A 26299-nucleotide genomic window follows, 5' to 3' on the forward strand; every position below is an offset into this window, starting at 1 on the left:
AACTGACTAATGAAACTTCGATTTCCCTTTCACGCAGATGACACTGACGTAGCTGATCGAGGATGGCTTCCATCATGGGGTTACAGCAGCCAGCTGCATCCCAGGATACCGTGGATTATACTGGATATTTGCAGTCGACGCAGTGCCATCAGGTCCATGGAAGTCAGGCGAACGGACAGATCCAGCCTGCTCAGAAATCACCGTCCAACGATCATAATACCAGCTTCACCAGCACGAAAGGATTGCTCAATGGGCCCGGTCAAAACAACTGTTTCCTCAACAGCGCCGTTCAGGTAATGTGAATCTTCTTTGTGAAAGAAAGAGGCTCGTTCTTCTTTGGCAATATTGAAACTGTCGTGAGAGAGCATCTCTTGCTTCTTTTGGATTTAGTCGTACAAAGATAAGTCTGAGTCCAGTCGTGTAAGATACGAAATGAATTGAATTGAAATGTGAATCCTCTGAATATTCTGACATTCTGAATTATTAGAAAATTAATACCTAAATATTCTATAAGCCAATAACTTGTATTTTAAATATTTCTTATTATTTCCTATTTATCTTATATATTATCTTAATATATTGGATGTATTGGATTATAATTTATTATTAATTTATATTTGTTATTGAATTATAATTTGTTACTAATTTACATTTATTATTAATATATATTGGACTCATTATCTTAATATATCGGATTTCTTACTATCTTAATAGAAACCAAGCGTAATTGGTGTTCCAAGTATAATTCTTCAAACACCATTTTGCGCCAATTTTCGTTTTGAATTTCGCGCCATTTCGACCGCGTCACGGTACATCGACGGAAATAATTTTCGAGTATGGTGGAAGCGAGCCTTCCCACGGACCGTTAGAACTCGCTTATGTCGATCAGAGCTGTTTTTCCCAGCTTTTGTAGAGGCCGCGGCGGCCGATGTGTCCGATACGTAGCGGTAATTGTAACATCCGCAGGAAGCAATTACACACGGGCAGGCTCGATTAGAACAATCGATCGGGACCGCCGATTGGAATAAACGCCCGGGACAAAGTGGGCCTCGGTTCGAGCCATTCGGCTTCTCATTCGTTTCGCCGGGATTGCGTAACGTTAATCGCGCGAAACACCCTCGATTCGAATGTTCAAACGCGACTGCTGTTCTCCAGTAATTCGAGTAATGGACGCTGACTCAAACGCCTTGTCTCAAATGCGGGAAAACAAGCCCCGAGTTTCGGCTTTTCAACCAATTTCCTTTCTATCCGTGAATTTTGATTTTTTTACGATACGATTTTGAGTTTGGAAGTACGAAGATGTTCGTAGAGTGACACGTATTAGTTTTGTTCGTTTATTAGAGATAGAAAATCTGCGTTGGTGATACGTCGTTACGTATTAATGCTTTTTTTTTTGGAGGAAAGTTAATTAAACATATTATATTACATTATATTTGATATCTGCACAATAAATATTCCATGACACAGATGATTATAATTGTCGAATTAAATTAAATAGTCCAATTATACGAAAAGCATTGTACGTCGCACATTCGGGAGTTTTCACAGTAATTGGATGTTTGGTCTCGTGTTTCTCTTAATTTCAATCTTTTTTCTTGTACCGGTTTAAAGTCCGCGCAAAAAAGGAACGCGAATACTTTTGCAATTCCATTTCACTGAAGTTCGTTACCGAGATTCCATCGTCGAAGAGAAACCTTTTTTTTTTCCTGACGAACTCGTTATTTCCGTCGATTCGCCGATATTCCCGCCGAAAGCTTGTTTCTCGTTTCTTTTTCTTTTCTTTTTTTTTTTTTTCCCCCGAGATCTGTTTACGTTTTCATATATGTATATACAAGTATCACTTCTCGAGCTGCGTGCGCCTTTCCGCATGCAACCAGATCGCCGAGCACGCAACTCGCCGGTCATTCCCTTCTCCTTCGTTATTAATTCGATCAGGAATTCGTACACAAATCCAAAGATAAACCTCGCTGCATGGAAAGAATTCGCGTTTACAGAGTCGGAATTCGAAAGATGTATCAATATGTCGTATCAATGGGAATATGTCGTCTGTTAAAAAAAAAAAAAAACAAGTACGAACCGAGGAGCTTTCTGGAAAACTGCTTATGTTGAAGATATATTAATAGCAGCTTTTTCGAACGTTCAAACATTCGTGGAAGCTTTTCGCGACTGTAGTCACGTGCAGCGAAACATTTTGAAGCTTTATTAACACGAAACACGTAGAAATTATCAGGTATTTTATTTGAACAATCATTTGGTATAGAGAATATATATAATATAATATAATAATAATATAATATAATATAATATAATATAATATAATATAATATAATATAATATAATATAATATAATATAATATAATATAATATAATGTAGAACAATCATCGAGTATTTATTACATTAACAAGCCACGATATTTGAGCTGTTTAATTGTACAAATTGAAAAACAGAAGTATAAATCGTAAATGCTGTGTTTGAAATTTATTTGCATTTCCTAAATACGAAGAACTACAAAGTTTTTCAAAAAAAAAAAAAGAAAAACATTACTGAAACGTTCAATTTACGCAATTTACTTAAATTCGTCCGTGTTCTTTCCTCGATCCGAAATACATGGAGAACAGCACGTAACTCGTAGCGATTTGTCAACGTGAGGATTCGAGAATCTCGACTGGAAAGAGCAAGCATAATCCGCGCTGATAGTTCTCGTCTCCCAGCCACCAGTCTCTAAATCTCTTGAAAAACAGTCGAATTCTCGTGAGTTTTTCTGAAACAGCCTTGCAGCAGCGAGCACGTCCACAGTTTTATAGCTAACAATAAGCGAACGGCCACGAAATCTCGAAGGCGTGTGCTATCTTCGAGAAAGCCTTCGAGGCAGGCGTAAATATTCATGGCCGTTAAGTGACAGGACACGTGGAGAATCTCCTTAGGCCTCCTCGGCCACTTCTATCGTTTCGTTCTCTATTCTCTTTTTTTTCTTTTTCCCCCGCCCTCTTCGACGCTTCTTCTATCGTTTCGCCTTCTTTTTCTTCTTCGCCGTTGCTCCAGGCTCCTGCCCAATATTCAGCCTCGAAATATACCTGGCGTTCCCTCTTCTCGGCCCAGAAAGGTCAGAATCTCGTTTGTCCCTTATAACAACGTCCTGGACTCTTCATCTCGAAGATTCTTGGACCGATTGTTATCTCGCGGCCGAGGAGAATCCTGGCCAAACAGCGGACACTCGAGATTAATTGCCGGTATGGATAGGATTTTTCGAACGGAAGTGCACTCCGTGTGCTCTCAGGCGCACGACTGGGTGTTTGGTAATTATAGCGACTCGAGTAGCGTGATGTCTCGCAATCCGGGCGCCATTGAAATCTGGTCGACTTTTTAGACTTCAGCGAGTTCGGCTATTGTCTGTGACGGCCATAAATATCGTGGTATCGTGGTATCGCCTTTCGTTCTTTTTTTAAAGTTTCTTGGATTAATTGAACCAGTCAGTGTAACGTATCGTCTTGTTGGATTTTTCATCTATAATTATCTCTTCGAGTCTCAGAGAAAATAATTTCAATTCGAGAGTTGCGTTTCAATTTTTTAAATTGTTAAAAATAAAAAATTAAACTTTGTAAAAATTAAAAATAAAAAATTATTAAATTGTTACATTATTTATTAGAATCTAGCATGTTCCAATTATTCTGCCCATTCAAGAGATAACGATTATATTCTCACGACGATTAAACGACACATCAGTCAGATAATTGGATTATCGAAGGATAGAAAATTCCTAACGATTGTTTCTCGCTTACTCGCTTTTAATTCCGAGCACGGGACAAAGGAGTTACCACACCCTGATTGCGTGCACGTTTTACGCTTAAAACGCTTGTATCACGTGTCACGTAAGTCGAGGTACGCGTGCTTCATGCCGAACGAACTATCGATAGCCAATAGCACCGATCAGAAATGTAGAAGTTTCAAGTTTTAGTTTTACTCTTCTCTCGTAATGTGACTCGCGCGTATATCTCGCCTATCGCCCAGCTGATGCTCACGCCTTGAAAATTAATCTGTTTCGTACGCCAGCTTGCCACGTTCGCTTGTTCTCGCTGATCGATGGGTCACTCGAGTAATTCGAATGTGCTGGGTCCACAGCGTCCCGTGTAAATCGAATGTAAATTACCGTTTAGCTGATGTAAGTACTTAGTCAGTTCGCTTGCGTTTACATAGTTATTTTCCTTTCTTTTTTTTTCTTTCCTTTTTCGGCTCTTTCTCGTAATTAGCAGAGCATGAAGATAAAGTACACACGTAGTGTACAAAAATATAGAATATATTTAAAGTACAGTGTTCGTACAGGGTTCTAGCTTTTTAATTTTATATTTAAATGATATTTTAATTAGACATTTTGCAAATATCTGCGAATCTGTGCAGTATCCTTCATCTTCCAACTTTGGTACCTGATATGGATCGTGAATTTAAAGCTGTACGTATTTTTCATTAAAATTCTCGATACATCAGCGTATTGTACTTTGTAAATTTAAAGCTACATGTATTTTTCATTAAAGTCCTTCATACATGCTATATCTATACACATATCTATACATATAATTCTTCACGTTATACTTTCTTTATGGTATAAAGTATCAAATTATATACCTATATATTTGCTTCTTTCTGTTTTATAATTACCAATTTTTCTAATTTTTCTAATCTATCCTGAGACTCCAATTCTAGTACTTCAGTTTTTAATAATAAGATAATTATTATATATTAATTTCAACGGTCCATATATCTCTATACTTCCAAGAAAACGATACTTCAATTATTTCATTCAATTCCCGCTGTTTTCCAATTTTTCGTCATAATGACTTCTCGAGCGTGACTTCTCTTCGTTTCGTTGCATCTTACGTTATTAAATACCTTTCAATTTCGTCCGCGAGCGAAACGATGAAATTAAACAATCGCGGTCTTTATCTTTCCGGGGCAGCGTCCGATAAATGATAATTTTTATCGGCGCGATTTAATCGGCCCATAAATTAGTAACGCGGATTAATAAAACTCAGGAGTGTATCGCCGGAGGGTTCGTCGTTCGTCGGAACGACTTTTTCATTAGCCGGGGCCGAACTAACGAACGAATTAATGATGTAAAACTCGTTTTCGGCCCCGGTATAATGACACACCTTGGTACTAACGGGTCCGTCGCAGCACTTTCGTCGCCGATCCTGATAAATGTTTGAACCTTCTCGTTATCGTCCAGCCCCGCCACTGTCGCTTGTTGTTTGATTATGTTTTAGTTGATATTTTGATAACGACTTCTTGTTTCTCCGTTCACGAAAATGAACAATCGAAAGGGAACAATAAAAAATATTAGGAAGAACGTGTTCTTTTGTGTAAGCAAGTGTAAAATGTGCAGAATTAGTTTAGGTGAAATAAATGTGATTTAATGTTTTAAAATGTTTTTGATTGCTAAAATAATGCATTATTTGTTTCTTTAAATTGATCAATTTTAAAATTATTTATTTAATTTCACTTTAAAATTAATTAATTTAAATTGTATTATTAATAGGATATTACGTTATAGTGGAAATAATGGAAATAATATAATATTAATAAAATACAATTTCTCTCAGTAGAAATTATATGATAGAAATAGTATGCACTGATGTGTTTTAAATTAAAAGTATGAATTATACGTCAGTAGTAATGCTTATATTATAACAAAAATTGTGTTATAGCAGAAATAATATAATAGTAAAATAATAATAATAGAAATAATTTAATAATAGTAAAGTAAATAATAATAGAAATAATATAATAACAATATAATAAATAATAATAGAAATAATATAATAATAATAAATTAAAATCATGCTGTGACAGAAATAGTATGCATAGAAGTATTACAATTTAAAAGTACGAGTTTCTGATTATACATCAGAAGTAATGCTTATATATGTTATAACAGAAAATTGTGTTCCAGTAGAAATAATAATAATAATAATAATAATAATAATAATAATAATAATAATAATAATGAAATAAACTTATGACATGATAGAAATAGTATGCACCGAAGTGTTTCAATTTAAAAGTACGAATTATATAAGAAACGCTTGTACATTATATAATATAAATCCATCGATTAGATCCAACTAGAAAGCCCCTCCATTAGACAAAATACGTTCTCCTATTTCCATCTGTATCGATCTCGCGCTTTATTTTGCTAAAATCTGCACGGTGCTCGTTCGATTTCTTGATAAATTCAATTAAAAGCGAAGTAAGTCGAATAAAAGGGGACGAGATCGCGACCCAGTTTTTGGATAATTGGAGGCAGCCAGGGTAAAGACAAAGTCAATCGTTCTTTTTTCGTTTTTTTTCCTTTTCTTTTTTCTTTTTTTGTTTTTCAACTGTTTTCCCTTATTCCCATTCTATTGGGTTTTTTCATTAATTGGAGACATTTTGCACTGCGGCGATTGGTTCGTCGCGGCGCGACCGTTAACGAAGAATTTGAAGCTGCTCGAACGAATGGAAAATTAAAAGGCTGAAAATAATTAAAATCGTTACTACGCAGCGCTATTGAACTAGAGAGAAAATGTCTCTAACACAAAACTCTTTAGAGCTACACCCCTTTTCGCGATAACGAGAGAACGTGGACACGTTCGTTTTTAAATACCGTGACGATTGACGAACGTTGCCTGGTTTCCACCACGAGCATCAAAGTCAACGACACTTCGAACCAGTGCCATTATAGATTAAATCAATCATATTGCGCATTTATCTGGTCAACAGACTGCGTTCATTTCATGTGCTATATGACAGCTTATTATATTAATGTGCTCGTTGCAAATCGTCGTGGAGGTTGTGTGACCATTTTAAGATCGTTAGTAGCCTTTTTAATGTTCACTCGAGAGTCTCGACAGATATTAACGTATAACAGTGCGTGTATAATTTGTTCAAAACATTGCGAGAGGTCATCCTGATCGTATCTGTGAACGTTTAAAATTATTTTAACCTGGTATCACAAATGGTCATGAACGCTGTGTGACCATTTTATGGTCGTTAATAGTTCTTTTAACGTTCACTCAAAATTCTCAACAGATATTGACGTATAACAGTGTATAATGTATAATTTGTTCAAAACATTGCGAGAGGTCATTCTGATCGTGTCTGTGAACGTTTAAAATTATTTTAACCTGGTATCACAAATGGTCATGAACGCTGTGTGACCATTTTATGGTCGTTAATAGTCCATTTAACATTCATTCAAAATTCTCAACAGATATTGACGTATAACAGTGTATAATGTATAATTTGTTCAAAATATTGCGAGAGGTCATTCTGATCGTGTCTGTGAACGTTTAAAATTATTTTAACCTGGTATCACAAATGGTCATGGACGCTGTGTGACCATTTTATGGTCGTTAATAGTTCCTCTAAGATTCACTCAAAATTCTCGACAGATATTAACGTATAACAGTGTACAGTGTATAATTTGTTTAAAACATCACGAGAGGTCGTCATGGACTTTTAAAATTATTCAAAGGTGTCACAAATGGTCATGGAGGTTGTGCGATCATTCTAAAGTCACAAGAGCCTCTCAAGAATTCGTTTAATATCGCGCTATTAAATTCGTACGAACCTAATTAATTCATTTAATTTTTACTCATTGCCTGAAAAATTATTTCTCAAAGCATTTCGTTAAACAAATATCGTTATCCGTTCTGCTGTTGCGTCCCGACCGTAATACGATTGTTGTCGCAAAATTGAACGCTAGGATAGACAAAAACGCGAGTAGCGAACGTTGGGAGGGGGGAGATTTTTAGTGGAGCGGAAATAAGAAACGTACCGTATTGCTTTATCGCCGGTTAAAACGCTATCTACGCGACTTGTACCGGTTAATGGAGGTAGGTTTTGCGCTATCTGAAGGCGCAACGACCAGCAACGCTCGCGTATTCGCTGTTCGCTCACCAGATAACGTTTCGCCGGCCCAAGGCTCTCTCTCTCTCTCTCTCTCTCTCTCTCTCTCTCTCTCTTGTGAGAGCAAACGCGTACCGGGTGGTTTTCAAGACAGAGATTAGGTAACGCGTTACTTTACCTTAATCTCCGTTCGTGCGCTTATTTAAGTCGACTTTTTAAAGAGTCACTCGAGAAGCGAAAAGAGCATGAGGAGATATCCTTTCTCTCGTGGTCGGCTCTTGGGGCCTAGTAATTTCCACCGAGCGTAATTTTTACATTCGTCGGAAGGGAAATTAAGGAAGGGAAACGCGGACGCTCGATGAGGGTTTGACGACGTAAGCAACGGATCCCTCTTTGGATCTTTTAACGCTGAGGCCACGCCGACGTTGCTAATTTTCTGACTCGTTCGATTCGACAAGTGAAACAAGCAAATTGTACGAATTATGAGTCATCGGATTGTTCTATTTCAAATATAGTCTGCAACTTGTGACACGTTGAGTCACTGACGTTACGTATTAGTTGGCAAATTATACTAGTTGCGCGAGAGTGTCCAGCGTTCGTAATTTTTTGTAAATTTTCGATTGACTTTTTTAAATATAGTCGATTGACTTTTTTAAATATAGTCTGCAACTTGTGACACGTTGAGTCACTGACGTTACGTATTGGTTGGCAAATTATATTAGTTGCGCAAGAGTGTCCAGCGTTCGTAATTTTTTGTAAATTTTCGATTGACTTTTTTAAATATAATCTGCAACTTGTGACACGTTGAGTCACTAACGTTACGTATTAGTTGGCAAATTGTTGCGCGAGAAATTGTCCAGCGTTCGTAATTTTTTGTAAATTTTCGGTTGACTTTTTTAAAATATTTGAACATTTAATTATTTAAATGATTAAAATTTGTGAACATTGCCGAGAGCATAAAAGCTTCAGCGGGATTAAAATTCCTAATGCTCGTAATTAACTGCAAGACAATTGTATATAAATGAACGAGTCTGTCTTCGCGAGGAATATATCACCCTATAATGTTTCACTGAATGAATAAGAGAAAACGCAAAAGACAAGGAAAATGATTTATTAAAAAATATAAGAAACGTATATCGAGAAAAATATTCTTCAATGCTTCAAAGTGCAATGAAACGTATATTACAACTAACAGGAGATGTATTCATCAGAAAAGTTTTCAAAATAATTTTGAACAAACAACGAACTCGTAGAATCTAAACAGTGAAAAATCATTGTACTTCATTTTGTTAAGTTCTTCGTTTTCGTTTCGACGTTTGGACTCTCGCCGTCCTCGAAGACTTTTCCTCGTTAACGCCCGTTTTCAGCTTAGAAAGTTACGCACGCCGAAACCTCGCCCTATTCATAAGCTTCACTTAGAAAATCGTGCACGTCCAACCTCGCCGTATTCAACTGCCTTGAAAAATAAAAATTCGACGAACCAACGCTGTCGAGCGTCCGGCGTCTCGCGTAGAACAAACAAAAAACCGACCCTTCTTCTTCTTCTTCTTTTCATACACCTTCTTCTCCACCTTCAAACTAAACTAAAAAAAAAACGAAGGAGGAAAACCACGAAAAAAAGAAGAAACAAAAAAACGAAGGAAGCCTCGACTCGTTTGAAGGATCGAAGTGGTGATGACACCGTCTCGTACTCTTCTTTCGCTCGTGTCTTCCCGTTGATCCTCGAGGTTCAAGGTTCCCTCGGGTCGACTCACCGTGCTCGGTGGATTCTCCTTCGTTCTCATCGCCACCGTAGAAAAAAAAAGTCAATTGCGCCAGCGATTTTCTTATCCGCAGCCAGCAAGAAGCAAGCGTGGTTTAGAACTGTGGCATCGCGCGGTGGCAGACGGTGTAAGAGCGTGCTAGCCGAGGGAGTTCGTGGCACAGTCTGTTGGTAATTAGCGCCACGAGATGAATCAGTTTCCTATTATAATTAGCCGCTCGCCGGAAAGAACGAAGTGGGTGCAACACCCCTTTACACCTGCTCACAGACTTGTCTTCTGGGTGTTATTGACACTGTCGCTCCCATCGTACCAGCCGTACAATGCACTTTTCTCTCGAGGCCCCCGTCGTCACCCCCCGGAGGCCTCGAATTAAATCGGTACTTCCCAGCTGCGCCCTCCTGCGCGTTTCGTTCGACTCGCGGCTACTTTTCGCTTTGCTTTCGTCGTGTTTTTTACAGGAAATGTTCATTTCACCCCTTGCGCTGGAATGACGTGCCACGCACGTCGAGAATTTTTTGCTCCAAAATTGTAATCTTTTCTCAGTTTTAAGTAGATCGTAATATAACCAGAACAAATAATAGATTTATTACTTCTTAATAATTACTGAATATTATTTCATCATAATTTCTATCCAGTGATATGCCGATGAATTCAAAAAGAAGACGAATTATTGCGTACGACTTGGTCACTCGTTATGGTCCGCGAACCAGTTACTAGCGCAAGAGGTTAAATTGCACACAACGTGCATTGTTTTTCGTATGAAACAGAGCTTTCTGTGATCTTTGGTAAAACGATTTTCTACCGAAATTTTATTGTTCTTTTTTTTTTTTAATCGTACGTTAACGAAAATATAACGTCTGTGAGCAGTTTGACGATATAATATTGGAGAAAAAACAAAGAAACATCGTCTCGCGAAAATTAGAATTAGAATTCTTTCCAACTCGCGTTTTGAACGCTGTGTGCATCCGACGAAAACGTTTGTTCACGCTGTTTCGTCTCGTGACGATCGCGTCAATTTCTCGGCTTAAAAACGCGGAGCTACACAAAACTACGGATTCAGCCGACGAGGCAGTCCTGACAGACAGAAGAAAAGCGCATTGTGAACCGTGCGATAGAGACGATTGCTTCGCTAACGAGACACAAGAGCTTCATTTAAACGCGAGCATGCTCGTTTACGGAAGCAAAACGATTCTTTCCTGTTTCGTACGCTCGACATTTTCATCTGAAACTTTCGTTCAATTCGTATTCAGAGGATATTGGTTGTAGTAGTACTCTAGTTCGAAAGTATAATAGATTCGTAATTTACTGAATTACTTTGAGAATATTCAGTTCTTTCATATCTTTATATATTTATCTTGTGCAATTTATTGTTATTTTATAATGAAAGATAAATCTAAAAATATAATATAATATAATATAATATAATATATATATTTGTATCCATATATTATTTATGAGATTCAAAAACTTTACCTTACTTGATCTAAAATTATTTCACATCCCTAAATATTACAGTATGAAGTAAAATCTAAAGTAGAAATTTGTAACTTTCTTTTGTCTCTTCATATTCATCCTATAATATTGTCATATTATTATATCATATTATAAGATAAATATAAAAACATATATATAAAATATATATAATAAAAAAAATATATAAATATATATATAATAATAAAAAATACATATATTTCATATCATTTCCTCGTATCCACATATTACTTAAAACTTCATCTTGCTTGAGCGAAAGTTATTTCACGTTCCTAAATCATTGAATCATGAACTGGAACCTTATGTCATTGCATAACGCAAGAACCACAGTCAGGGTGGCCAGAAAATACCAGAAATAATTTTCCAAGCCGCACACGTTCCTCGTGATTAAGCGCAACGTGCTTGCTTCCCGAAAATATTCGAAGTAAAAAACGATCCAGCTATCCATCTGGTGGCGCACGTGGCCTGATCCGCACCTGACCCTGATCTTCCTTCAGGATTTAATGCGATCGGCGAAACATAACGACGCGTGCCCTCTCTAGAAACATCTGCCTAGTTAGACGCAGATGCAGATGGTCAGGTTGTGCAGTGAGCGAGATTCGTTTGGGAGATGACACGACGGAATTTCGTACGGTCCTCACTTATGTTAGAGTCATCCAAGTGCACTTGCAGAGTGCACGCCCACTCGATCATTATTACACGCGAACCAGGTCGCTTTCGTATTCACCGTGAACTCTGTTAATCATCGTCTACGCGACGGATTCTCTCCCCGTTGCTTTTTCCTCATTCTCTGAGAATCTTGTGCCTCAAAGTACTGCGATGCGATTAATCATCGTTAATTAACCACTGTGGCGATTTGTTCTTGTTTGCTCCTTTGTGTTCCTCGCTTCGTTGGTCTTTATTTCTCGCCGATTCTAAATCTTTGCGGGTGATTAAATCGTAAATTGAAGATTTTTGCGTGTACCACAGGTTCGCCTAGGTTCAATTGAAGTTATAAGTTAATAAGTTAATAGGTGTGAGTTGTAAGTTAATAAGTTAATAGGTATAAGTTGTAAGTTAATAAGTTAATAGGTATAAGTTGTAAGTTAATAAGTTAATAAGTTAATTACGAAATACGGGGTGGGCCAAAAGTTAAACTTTCTATTAAAAAGAAAAAAAAGTAGATTTGCGAATGCTCTGGCGATCAAACATTTGAAAGAAATCAGTTTTAACCCTTCCGCGCCAGTTATGTCCGGCATCCACTAATTGTAAAATCAACTCATAGTGCAAGAATAAGACCTCGACATTCCCTTTATCCAATACATCCTTCTATAAGTCCTCTGCTGTTCCAAAGGAATCTTCTTAAACGGACACACTGGAAGCTCCAAAAATTCTTGTGCACCGATGGCTAGCCGTTGCGAAAGAGTTAAAATATAATGAAAAAAGTCATGTTTGAACGTGAATTTAATTTAAAATTAATAAAACTAGTTGCTTTTTATATTTTGATGTTTAAAAAGGAAAATATATGGAAGAGAACTTTTTACTCACCCTATATATCGGTATTGAAATTTTAACATTCAATTCTGTGAGAAGATAACGTTTGCTGTTTACTTGAGAAAATTTCTCATTCACAAAATTGTCGAAAATGTTAGAAAAAAATTGGTGCAAAATCTGGACACATAAAGTTGCAAAAGACAGTCATTCTAAAAAAAAAGCTTTGCGAACTTCTTGCAAGGAAAATCTGCTAGCTGATGACGACTCGATGGACGAGACCAGCCCTTCTGTGTCGACAAATCGGCGAACGTCGACGGCCTGGAAGGTCCCGTTGATGTCGCGAGTCGCTGGCCCATGAATCCGGGTCTCGTTTCGGGGGACAATAGGCGAAGAAGTTACGCTTCTGTCGACCTGTGTCGGACTGACCCTGACAAAAGGAAAATATACCAGCGCATCGTTAATGGCGGATGGAACCTGCTGTACTTAGGCGACTCTCGGGGCAGCAGGTGTCTGGGAAGGGAATTGCTGACTCTCTGACTCATCGCCAGGTGATGTCTACCACGGCGCGAGCAAGGAACCGGAAGCTCCTGCACAGAGGGCGAATCGTTCCTTATGGCGACGCTGAAACTCGTCGCTCTCCTCGTTATCCACGTTTTAGATCTTGGAATAACGAGCGTCCCGATCGTTATCTTTTAGCTTTTTATACACTGATGCAGTTTGGATATATCGCGTTACGTTGATTAATTGGTTTCCAAATTTCAATTGGTTTAAATTGGTTTAAAATTCTGTCTGGTTATTATTAATTTTTTGAGATTTTGTGATGTCTGATTGCAAGAGTAAAGAAGGATAAAAGAAGAAAATAATTGTAATTTTTCGTAAAAATTTTGCAAACGTTGGAGTTTGTATGTATTTTTGTAAAGTGTGACAAATCCTTTTATTCTGATTTATTTTTATCGATAAATATGTTTTATTTATTTACGTTATTTGTATTTTGATTTATTTACATTTTTGTAAAGTTCCTTTCGTTTTGATGTTTCTTTTCATATTTAATTTATTTATATTATTTCTATTTCGATTTATTCGTAACTTTGCAAAGGAAATTTAGCCTTTCATTTTGATCTCTTTGAGGTATAACTTTCGCATTTCGGTCGTCGATAGTTCTAATGTCAACTCACATTTCGATGGATTCTCTTTACGTTAACTAAAAAAAAAATACAACGAATTCGAAGATCACAGTTGTTTCACACGAAATTTCTGCACCTGCAAAGTCAAGAATTTCTCTCTTTCTGAAACTTTCTTAAATAAAAAGATAAGCGTCAAATTTCCGCCACTGCGTTTTTCTCTTTCCGCTTCCAGCTCTCGCGAACGCGATCACATTTTGTTATCAGCAGCGTGCACTAGTCTAAATTCACCGGCAATGTACACTCTGCACGTTCGATACGTAGAACAATAAAACTCGACGGTGGAGGAGGGGCTCGATTGCGCAACGGTAGCCTACTCAAGAGCAAAGAGGGGAAGTGTGCAATAAGGAGTGACAAGAGAAAGAAAACGAAAAAGAAAAAGAAGAAGAGGAAGAAGAGGAAGATGAAGAGGAAGCAGAAGAGCTGGCGGAAGAGCTGAAAAGAAGAGTGTACAAGTGCACGGTGGAAAGGAGGCTAAGACGGTGGTGGTGTGACTTTGGAAAAAAAAAAAAAGAAAAAAAGAAAAGAGGGAGAAGCATAACCACCGGTGGCTGGGCTGCTTCTTCAACGAACCACGTGTGGGAAAACGCCGCGATGCGAGACTGAGAAACGCGTGCGTTCGATCGTGAATTCGCACGTGCGTGCATGCGTGTTTGTCCGTGTGATGATGTCCCGTACACCCACGCGAGCCGCATCGCGTATCGTTCTACACGCTCGTTTTCTTACGCGGCCCCGGACAACCGGTCGCCAGCCACTCGATCGAGTTTTCGAATCAGCGACCACTCCAGTTACGATTTCGTATTCGAACGAGTGTTTCAGCGCAATTTCATCGTCCGTGTAGCGTCGTTCCTCCGTGAACGATTCGAATCCCTGACACGTGGTTCACCAACGTTGTGAAAATTCGAATTGCTTCAGCACGTTGAATGGGGGCGAGTGACCCCATGAGTGACTAAAATTAATAGAAAACACAATTCGAGGGAACGTTACACTTCTGAATTGTTCAATATTTGCTCCGTTATTAGAGTCGTGTGAAGAAATTAATAATGCAGTACGAAACGTGTAAAAATAGTTTTAATTATAGATACAATGTATGAATTAGTATAGTCTTCACGATGTGTGACAACTTTTCTGATACAATTTTTCGATTTCGTTCTAATTGTTCTGAATTCTTTTCACAACATCTTCTACAAAATCGTCGCTGCCATATTTTTCATTTCGCGACATCTCTGTGAGCTCGTGCCTGAAGAAATGCAATCCTACCATCCGATAATATCCCCCGCCATTTTTTAAACTTTCGCTAGAGGCAACAAGAGTCCAGTTTTTGCGAATTATTCCGATATTGTGTGAATTATCGACTCAGAACTGTCTTTGGAAATTTCTTCTTCTGAAATTCCTTTGTTCCTCCTATGTCGTTATTATCGCTTTCACTCTATTCAGATACTTATACTATTATACATCGCGTCGTACAACGCCAAATGTATACGTTCATTATAATTACGTATCAGCAAATTATGAAAAGAGAAAGTCCTTAGCTTCACGATGCTTAACGATGTCCCTTCAGAAGGGATAAAAGAGTGCAAAGAGTTAAGTTAACAATAAATCGCAGAAGTAGCAAGATTCATTATAGTTAGTCTTTTCCCACAACGGTGAGTAGTCCTGACCACAAGCGGGGTTCACTATCAACGCCAGTCGTGAATGCCCTTAACAGGCGATGAGTGAGACTCAGTATTTCACAAGCAAGTCTTTCTCCATTTTCCAAGTACGTACATACACGCGTAGATCGCACGCCACTGGCGGCTGTGATTTTTCTAGGTCGCGTCTCACGCAACGCTCGCCGCGTTAATTCGAACGTTCATTCGACTCGGAATCGGTTTTCCTATCTTCTTGCCTCGGTGAGTCCCTTTGCTTCGTCGGATCAATCTGTGAAATCTAACGCTCTCGAACGCTTCGACGACTCCTAGAGAATCTTTCCCGTGGGTGGGTTCTTCGTCCGCCTATTAGTGGACCAGAACCGTCTCACTGGTCTCAGGTTCTGGGAACGTCGTTCGTGATCCCGTATATACGTCGAGTAACACGTCTGTCTAATTCTAGGTGTACAAGCCTTGGAAGGGAAAGTCTTGGAATTCCACACCTTCGATTTGATAGAGACGAAGTGTAAAGAAATTGAACTTGACCTTGAATTTCCAGGTTAAGAATTTCTTTTATTTTTCTGATCATTGTATTCCGTTCGTCACGAAGGTTAAACTTTTCCGAGGAACCTAATAGTTCTTTTTGAAAAGTTAACTCTAAGGACGCGTGGGTTCTAACAGCGACTTTATGGTTCTAGACACGCGACAGAGAGAAAGAAATAGGTAATATCTCTCATCTTGAGTTCTTTGATATAAACTTATTGTTCTACTATATTTTATCGTAATACAACATTTTATTGTTTTACAATTTCACAGAAGTATGGAAAATATTTTTTTCGCAAATTCCATTGATTTGCTAAAATTGAAATCTCTCGTCGTCTGTTATTAACCGTAGCATCGTTCAATAAATTTAATAGCTCCAGTATTGAATCATTAATACCAAAATCCGAATTCGGTTTTCTTTTTAATCGACAAAACTTCCTCTGCAACGTTCGATCGTCTTCGTTACCATTCTTCTCGCCACGATGCACATGGAAATTGCAATTTATTACGCATAGTTAACAGATACTTCCTCATTGATACTTTCTGTTGCTTTTGTACTTCTCCAGCAACGTTACGCAATTTAGACCGCGGTGATTAACGATCGATTAATTAATCGCGCCTGTGTTCCTCTTCTGGTAATCGAGAAAAATGGTGAATGCAGGAAGCTGAGCGTAATGATGATGAGAGTGATGATGATGGCGCAGCTATTTCTGATAGAACGGAGAAAATAACGTGGAACGTTTCAACGGATTTTAGATATCGAAAGCGTGGCGAAAGACACTTCGTACTTTCGATCATATTTTCTTTTTCACGAAATATCTACGATAGAATCTTCACCGGCGGCGTTTCGATTATATTATATTTACGAGGCGCAGTTAGTGTGTCATCCTGCAGTTAGCTAGAGGCTAGCTGGTTGCAGGATTTAATTCGCTGCTTGAAATAATTGGGGGATGATTTACTTGAGTTGCCTGAGCTAACAAGCCGTGTAAACGGAGCGACAGTGTGTCTCATTTGTTCGCAAAATGTCAGTTGGAAATTGCATTTCGTAATTTGATCTCTCATAGGTAACATTACAAATTTAAAATCGATTAGCAGCGATCGTTATAAATTGATGGTTGGACAGATATATCCTTTTCTTCATGACTAAGTAGCAGACACATAAATTTACTTTTTCAGCCGATTTTTGATATAAAACTAATTAGCCAAGAATAGATGATGAAATAAAAAATACGTTGACGAAATAAAAAATATGTAGCATTATAATTTTATAATTAATTTATTAATATATTGATATAATTATAATATATAATATAATAACATTATAATATATAATATGTAAATCGATAATTAAAAAAAAAATCTGAAATTCTGAGAAAAATCAACACAGTCCTATATTTATTTCGATTGGAAAGGCACACGATCTCCGCGTCAGCGGAGCCTAACGTCATCTTTACGAGCACACGCACGTTCCTCTGAATGATTTATGCAAACCACTCGACAGACGCGCGAATCATTTCGCGTTGGTCGCGCGTGGCACAAAGCAGAAGGGTGTAGCGGCACGAATCGAAAGGTTGGAACGCGCTCGAAACCCGTTTCGTTCGGCCTAGTTCCAAAAGTATGTAAGCAACAAACGTTTCTCCAGCCCATTGTGCGACGACGCGGTCCCTCGATCGCTTTGCCCCGACGAGAACTCGCGGCGAAACGTGTCGAGGTCAGAGCACACGTTTCCAACGTGTGGTTCTGCTCCGTTTCGTCTCTCGATCGATAATTTAATATCTATCTGGTGGACAAAACTCGTTCCACTGATGAGAAACCTGTGTCACGTACGCTTTATTTAAGTATCATTTGCATGAATTAATTCGCGGCTCCTTCTCCGTGAATTCGTCGTTTTGTTTTCTCACAAGTAACCAAAGCACGCTCTTCAAACGTCTGGAAAATAATCGCCGTTTCTTCTAATAAATTTGTTCAGAAGAAACAGTGCATTTCGAATGCTTGATTTCTGAAACAATTGTGGTTCCGTCTGTCAGACAATTTTCGAATGCCCCTTTCTTAAAAAGAAACAAATATCGAGTCGAAGTTGAAACTTTGATCGCTACCAGTGGACGTCATTCGCGTCCACGCAGTAACCACGTAGTAATCCACGATTGCCAGAAGCTGTTAACCTCGGCGAAGAGGAGGTGGTTTCAGCCATAACCGAGTCACGTTTTACGCGGATTGCATCTCGACCCAGTGAAACTGGATCGGCCCCACTTCGTCCGCCGAGCTGAATCTTTGGAAACGTGTGCCGAGCAGCTCGTTTGCAAAGTTTGCAATCGCTCGCAACGTACGTTCTTGTTCTTAACGTCGTGACACACTGATGATCGAACGGAGAAGATAAAACTGAAGAGTTTCTGCGACTTGATAGAACTATCGACCATCGAAGTGTCGAATTTTATTTGGGAGAGAGATGAAAATGGAATTTAGGCGACAATATGAAACGCGAGGTATTTTTTTTTCTTTGCCGAGAATTGAAATTGAAATTACAAAAGTTACAGTTGATTTTTCTGAGTATAGGCAGCGATGAAAATATTCAAAGCAAAGCAGTCGTCATAGTTTTCAAGCGAAACTTTCAGTCAGATCTTATTTCTTTGTTTCTATTCGTAAAAATATAGAATAAAATAATAAAATGATAAAATAGAAAATAGAAAATAAAAATAAAATGTGTAAAATGAAAATATAAAATTGCATGAAAATTCGCAGTCTAGTAATTACAGTGAATGAAAAATTGTCGATAAACTGACGTAACTTTGTAAAAAAGGATGATACAACTTTGATCTCTTTTTAAAACGTGAAGCCTCTATTTCTGACAATCCTATGTTTTTTTTGTTTTTTTTTTTAAAGATGACTTTACATCACGTAGCAGGTAAAAGTCAGAATACTTTAAAAGTTCAAAAATTAAAAAATTGTTTTCATAACTAGATCCACCATCATTTTGAAGATTGAAATCCTTCTTTTACAGCGATTCCTTAAAACTTGTGCGATTTTTTTTTTTTTTACCATCGAACGTTGAATATTAAAGTTAGACAACAAAAATTCAAGGTATCCTAACAGTTTGTCGTTTAAGCGAGTTTTTCAAGAATTCGTTACAAGGAGAAAATTTTAATCCTCAAAGTCGTACTGGATTTGGTAAAAAAATTTTTGAATTTTTACAATTTCCAGCAAAAGTTTTTCCATCCTCTCTGCATAATGTAAAGTCATCTTTAAAAAAAAAGCAGTCAAAGTAGAATCTTTACACTTCAAAATGAAATTATGGATTGTAGATCTTTCTCTACTTTATGGAAGTTTTGATAATTTTCCATTATCATGTTATGCAGTATATTCTCTTCACTGTATATTAGTATTAACGACGTTCGATTTGTTAATTCGCTCAGACACTCGTCTAAAAATCTGTCAAGCCGAAAGATTTCCCGATCGAGCAGAAAATTCCATTTGGAATTCCACGTTCGAAATTACGATACGCCTTTTCGCTCTCTTTCGTTTCCATTTCGCGGGATCGATTTACGAAGCCAAATTAGCTTGCAAAGAGAGAAGAAGTTAGTTTCCGAACAGCGATGGTTCAACGTTTTCGCGGTGTTTTCATGCACGAAAGCGTGTACACCGTGGGTGTGGTCGCGCAGAGAGAGGAGAAAAGGAAAAATCGGCGTAACCAGTAGTTAGCCGCTGCTTGATAGGCGTAGCACGGCTCTCTTGCGGTTCTTCTCGTTTCACGGTCATTCGATGCATTCCTCCGCGATTCGAAAGCAATATTCTCGCTCTGCTCGTATATTCGCGTATCCTGCTTCGCGTTTCCCTTCCACGTTTTTTCAACTGACTTTATTTCGCCGATCCTGCGAGGAGAATTCTTCCTCGCTGAAAACCTCCTCGTCGGATCTCGCGAAACTCCGGCCATCGGTCGGTTGATTGGTTTCTGTTACAGTTTCTGTCGGTGCGGTCGCAACTTTCGAATTCGATTAGTTTGCCTGTAATTACGGGCGAGGTCGTGGAATTTCTTGCGTGGTGTGGAGAGGATGCGTTGAGGAGAGGAATCTAGTTAACTTTATTTATGAGTTCTTGAGCGCCCTATGAGCGGTCAAGTCGCGTTATTCATGTAAAATAGCACTAGGTCTCTGTTATTTTGATCTTTTGTAGAAATCGAATTTAATTAATGTAGCAGCTAGCCTCTGCAAAGTTAATTTCACTCGTGACTCGTTAAATGCTTGCTAAATCCTCTATTTAATTTTTCTTTCATCGATAATAATTATTCTTTAATAATTAATTTTCTTTCATAATATTTTGATTTTTTGTAGAAATCGAATTTAATTAATGTAACAGAGCTAGCCTCTGCGAAGTTAATTTCACTCGTGACTCGTTAAATGCTTGCTAAATCCTCTATTTAATTTTTCTTTCATCGATAATAATTATTCTTTAATAATTAATTTTCTTTCATAATATTTTGATTTTTTGTAGAAATCGAATTTAATTAATGTAACAGAGCTAGCCTCTGCGAAGTTAATTTCACTCGTGACTCGTTAAATGCTTGCTAAATCCTCTATTTAATTTTTCTTTCATCGATAATAATTATTCTTTAATAATTAATTTTCTTTCATAATATTTTGATTTTTTGTAGAAATCGAATTTAATTAATGTAACAGAGCTAGCCTCTGCGAAGTTAATTTCACTCGTGACTCGTTAAATGCTTGCTAAATCCTCTATTTAATTTTTCTTTCATCGATAATAATTATTCTTTAATAATTAATTTTCTTGCATAATATTTTGATCTTTTGTAGAAATCGAATTTAATTAACAGCTAGCCTGTGCGAAAATTAACTTTACTCGTGGCTCGTTAAATGCTTGTTAAATCTTTTATTTAATTTTTCTTTCATCGATAATAATTATTCTTTAATAATTAATTTTCTTGCATAATATTTTGATCTTTTGTAGAAATCGAATTTAATTAACAGCTAGCCTGTGCGAAAATTAACTTTACTCGTGGCTCGTTAAATGCTTGCTAAATCTTTTATTTAACTTTTCTTTCATCGATAATAATTATTCTTTAATAATTAATTTTCTTCGATATTATTTTGATTTTTCATAGAAATCGAATTTAATTCAGTTAGCCTGTGCGAAGTTAATGTCACTCTTGACTCGTTAAATACTTGCTAAATCTTTTACTTGATTTTTCTTTTATCGACAATTATTACTCCAATTAATTTTCTTTGATTATCGATTGTCTCTAAGACGTGATAATTCCTTTTCCTTAACTTACCGTACATATTTTCAAAGTCGACCTGGAGCAGCAATCCAGCGGTAATTTTCTTTCGCGGGACGTAAACCGTGTTACCGTTTACGCGAAGCACGCTTGCACAGAAATCTGCTCTTCAAGGTAGACCAGATTCGCAACAATGACGTAGAACGAGGCTGAGAAACTTTTCTCCCGTACGATAAAGAAACGACCAATGAAACGGAGAAATCTTCCAACTAAACGGATTCTGGAAGAGCGAGAGCTTGAAGAGTGCGCGTTATGTTCACGGTGCAAAAAATAGGAATCTCTCGGCCAGAAATTACAAACGAGGGATCGCTTAGGCGCACGAGCCTAACAGCTTGGAAGAACGATCGAGACCGTTGGTCATTAGCGGACGTGGAGCGTTCCAACGAATAACTGGAAAACATTGAAGAGACATTTGTAATTCCTCCGCAGTTGTAATTCCTTACGTGAAGAATGCGCGTTTTTTTTTCATCTCGCGAAGCGAGCGTGTCGTCGTCCATCTTCCCGGAAGATTTCCAGTGATCATTGCTAACAGTTTCGCGTCGTTTTCATCGCGAAGCCGTGAACAAAGTATCAAGTTTTTTTTTTTAAAATACTCAGAATAAAGTGAAATGAAATTTGGAGTGAGGAAATGAAAGGAAGGTCAGACGAGAATTCTGCGGATCGTATCCATCTTTTTCGCTATAAATCAATTTTTTTATAGATAATATTCATTTTTTTGCAGATCAAATTCACCTTGTGGATGACTCAAAAGTGAAGTAATAATACAAAGTCATTTTGTCTTTTTTTTTGTGATTTTATCAGCAATTATTTGTGCAAATGTAAGGCTAGCGCTCAAAAGGCCAATTGATATCTTGATTGGGTCAAAACATTGTACAAATAATTGTTGAATTATGGTTTTAGTGAATATTATTAATCATTCTGTTGTAACTATCATTCCTACAGATTGTCGTAATTATTATATAAAACTACCCCGTACAATGGCAGTCGAATCGAATTATAGATGAATCCACATACGTATATATAAATATTTTTAGTAAAATACTAAGTAAATATTTCTAGTTGAATATTAAGCATTTTGCGTTAATTTTATATTATTTTTTGCTTAAATATCATTACATGCACGCAATGGAATTTTTATTAAAGTTATTTATTTTAGTAATAAATAACTTTGCTTAACTCGGATTTTATTTTCATTACAATGACTCAATGATTTTATTACAATGAAAATTTTGTAGAAAAACCTTGATTTGCAAAAGGGTGAATTTGACTCGTAAAAAGGTGAACACGGTCTGCAAAATGGTTAATTCGAAGTGAAAAAAACCTTCAGAAAAGAGTCACAGTCATTAGAGTACCTGAAAACAACGAAAGAACACATATAATCTCGTCTCAGTGGCTTCAGTTCGGGTATTTCACACATTTTTCCACGTCACGTGCATCACGCGCATAAATTTCTGCACCCTCCAGTTGCACGCGAACGCAGAAAAAATCCGCCAGCAATCATCCTAGGATCACCCTACGAGAGAAGATTCACGTGACCCGAATTAACCACGTTTTAACCATGAAATTAAGACGGTCTACGTGACGCGAACGGCACAAAAGATATTAAAACGAATTCACGGACGACGAGTCCTCTGCACTCTGGACTCTCTCACGCCGGTAATAAAATATAATAAAACTCGACCGACTTTCTCAGATTTTCGAAATTACTTCTCGAAAAGTTCACCACCCCGGTGTGAGAAGAAACGCGCGCTCGTTCACCGGCAAGTTTCCCGAAATCATTAAAAAATCGCATTTTCCGTGATTCCGTCAAAGTTCACATTGTAATTGCCCTCCCCCTCCCCCTCCCCTTTGCGAGCGAGCGCTTTGTATTGAAAAGTGGCGAGACCTCGCGTCGCGGACGTCTCTCATTATCGCGAGATAAAGGAAATAAAAGCGCGAACGGAAGCTCGAAATCTTCTCGACGACGCGATGGTGTACTCTCTCTCTCTCTCTCTCTTTCTCTTTTTTTTTTCTTGCACGTGGGCGTGCAAACGCACGCACGCACACACACGTACGTGCGCGCGCTCGGTGTCTCGTGGGAATCACCGGGGCTGAGAGAATCCTTTAGCGGCTGAATTAACGGCTCAGACGAGTAATGATCGTTGTAATTTCGTTGCTCTCACGGCTTCGCGCGACGCGCGTTTCGCCGTCAGCGACGATTTGGTAAGCTAATGCGCCGCGATTGCGATCTTATCGTCCCCAGTGTCGTTAACTTCGTTGAATCGCGGTTTTGTCGGCGGTTTTTCCGCGCCGGAACGGAAAGCGGGACGAACGTTCCACTTGGATTTCTAGGCTCCAGTTTTCTCTAGTTCGCTCTTCATTTTGACGTTCGTGCACTTTGTCTAACATTCTGGATACGATTGCCTTGTGATTTTCTTCTTATTGCCAGTCTTCGAACATTAGTTGCGAGTCATAACTTATGTTATACAGTGTCGGGTGCAAAGCATTGCGTTATATGTACATTTTGTGTATAATCTTCAGTTTGAAGGGTTAATGTCGAAAATTGAAACTCGTGTTCCGTAGGATTTACAAATTTTGTAATCCTATCGCGAGTGTAATTTGATTTTGTAATTAAAAAAAAATTAAAGACCAATGATATTAGGTTAATTGCCCATTTTTCTGTGGATGATTGTTTTATTAGAAACAAAAATTTGACAGTATTTGTTCGATTATCTTTCAATCAACTCGAGAGAGGAACCGAAAGACCCAAACCGTAGTTTGGTTTATCAAACGTCATTAGAACGCGATCAGAGTGGTCAGTGTTGTGATACAACTGCTTGCGTTGCTGCGGGAGGCTAGCATTTTCAACAGTCATCTTCATTAAGTAAATGATAAATAAATGATAATAGATGATATATAGTATAAATAATAACACGAGTAAGTGTAAGTAAATCAGTAAAGAAACGAGAATTTTTTTTGAAATGGAGCAAAAAAACAAGCAAACTTCTAAAAGACTTTTTCTTATTGTTACATGCTTCTGAAATTGTGACATTTCAATTCAAGGGCACCTCGTAAATCACCATAATCATCAATACCTGCATATCCTCAGAGAAAGTGATCAATAATTTTTTTACTTGAACTTGAACTGCCTCGCACGTGCATCTTCGATTACGTGGCAAAATTAATTTTATTATCCCCGTAACCCAGTAACTGGTGAACTCCATAACGTCGTAGCAACGATAATCGCCATGCTCGACCCACGTACAGTACACAATTGTACCTCCTCGTACAATTTGCAACATTCTGCAAACGATGTGTCCAATTAGAGAGATAGGCGACCAAGGGACGAACCCGTTTAAGCTCCATCAACGCGAAATTAAATCGCAATTAGACGGCGAAATAGCCGCCGAGGCTCTTCGTAATTATCATTCGATACGCGAGCGCGAGGTTGATTTCTGATCGTTCGGATTGAAGGACTGGTTTCTAATCTCTCTCCTTCTTTCTCTCTGCGTACGGTTTCTCATAGGCGTACGGCTGCGTTCATCACGCGTGGCAACGCGCGATTGTAAATTAATCGAGCCCGGGAATAACGAGAGAGAGAGAGAGAGAGAGAGAGAGAGAGAGAGAGAGCCACCCTTTGCTCGTCGTCGACACGGTAGGCTGAGCCACGTGGGAGTCGTCGCATCGTCTCAAAGAGGTCTGGCGCCTCTAGGTCGATCTCTTCGATTCTAGACGATTCGTCGCGTTAAACGCGTCGACTTGATAAGTCGCCTAATTTGTCCCGGCTGTAACCTCGTTTAACCCTTTCGCTCACTCTCCGTCTCTCTCTCCCTCTCTCTCTCTCACTCTGTAAGATCACTCTCTGCGAACGTGATTGAATTTTTCTTTTTTTTTTTTTTCATGTAGATTAAATTTTTTTTTTAATGCGTAGCGTGATTACAAGTCAATTATTTCGTATCGTCGAGTTGTTTCGAACGGCGTTGCGTTTCAAGAGATTGGAGTAGATGTACAGTGAAGAGGATTAACGATGAAAAATTGTCGGCACTGCCCTGTGTTTATTTTTCAAGGATGATTTTACATCAGAGTAAGGCTACTTTCACTCTCTAAATTGTAAAAACTCACACATCTCTAGAAAAATATATCTTTAGAGAAATATTTTTTTCAAGATTTGACCCATGGTCTCTAGAGACTGAAAACCGAAATATTTTGAGGTTTAGGTATTATACCCAGAGACTGAAACCGAAATATTGTGAGATTTAGGTATTATACGGGGAATGCTCCCATATTATCGTAATATAACCGCTATTTGGGAAATCGGTTTTAATATAAGTATAAGACGGTCATACCAGTATTTTCATACGTATTTTATCGGTATTTGATGTCTACAACGGTAAAAATACCGAAATATATACCGGTACGGTACGAAACACATTTTTCATTTTCTACGTACAGTGACTCTTATTAATATTCGGACATCGTGCTATTCAAAATATTGTTGTGGATTTCGATTGTTTGTAATAGTAAATTTGGATTAATTTCTCAATAATATAATAGAACATTCATTATAGTTTATAGTAACGTAAATTTTATTTATTTATTGCGCATACTTTTCTTAATGTCAAACAATAAACTGAACTAGCGTGGCAAAAATATTCGGACATTTGGAGAACTACAATATTTGAACCTGAAAATTGTTAACATATACAATAATTAATATTTTGTTAGGTAGCCCTTAACATCTGCTAGCCGCTAATATAAATAAAATAAAAAAAAAACTAATAAAAAAGCTAATACAAATGAACAAAGTGTACGTGTATAAGCGTCACCAAATTTACTATCGGCAGTTTCCTTACACCTTGCTGTACGATTCTTCTTTTTGACCATTTTATTCAACTTTCGAAAGAAATGTCAGAATTTCTTGGATTGATTTGATGTTCAACGTTCAATAAAATGATGAAGAAAAATTGCACAGCAATTAATTTAATTGAACTTTAATCTTCAAGATCGCTATGGATTTAGTTGTAAATGAGAGTTTTCAGTATTTTCATTTGCATTTAAATTTTGTGCTCAGT

At 37.8% G+C, this 26299-nt stretch overlaps 1 protein-coding gene across 4 annotated transcripts in view; it reads left to right on the forward strand.

The window, feature by feature from the left end:
- Positions 1–26299, forward strand: part of LOC122531946 — a 125966-nt gene that overhangs the window by 31561 nt on the left and 68106 nt on the right. For all 4 annotated transcript variants that reach the window (XM_043660285.1, XM_043660288.1, XM_043660287.1 and 1 more), the window contains exon 2: positions 38–293. In XM_043660285.1, coding sequence (XP_043516220.1) covers positions 63–293 — 231 coding nt within the window. In that variant the 5' untranslated portion in view covers positions 38–62. The remainder of the gene's footprint in view (positions 1–37; positions 294–26299) is intronic.

This window comes from Frieseomelitta varia, unplaced genomic scaffold (assembly GCF_011392965.1).
Source record: "Frieseomelitta varia isolate USP_RPSP 00005682 unplaced genomic scaffold, Fvar_1.2 scaffold_428, whole genome shotgun sequence".
NCBI lineage: Eukaryota > Metazoa > Arthropoda > Insecta > Hymenoptera > Apidae > Frieseomelitta > Frieseomelitta varia.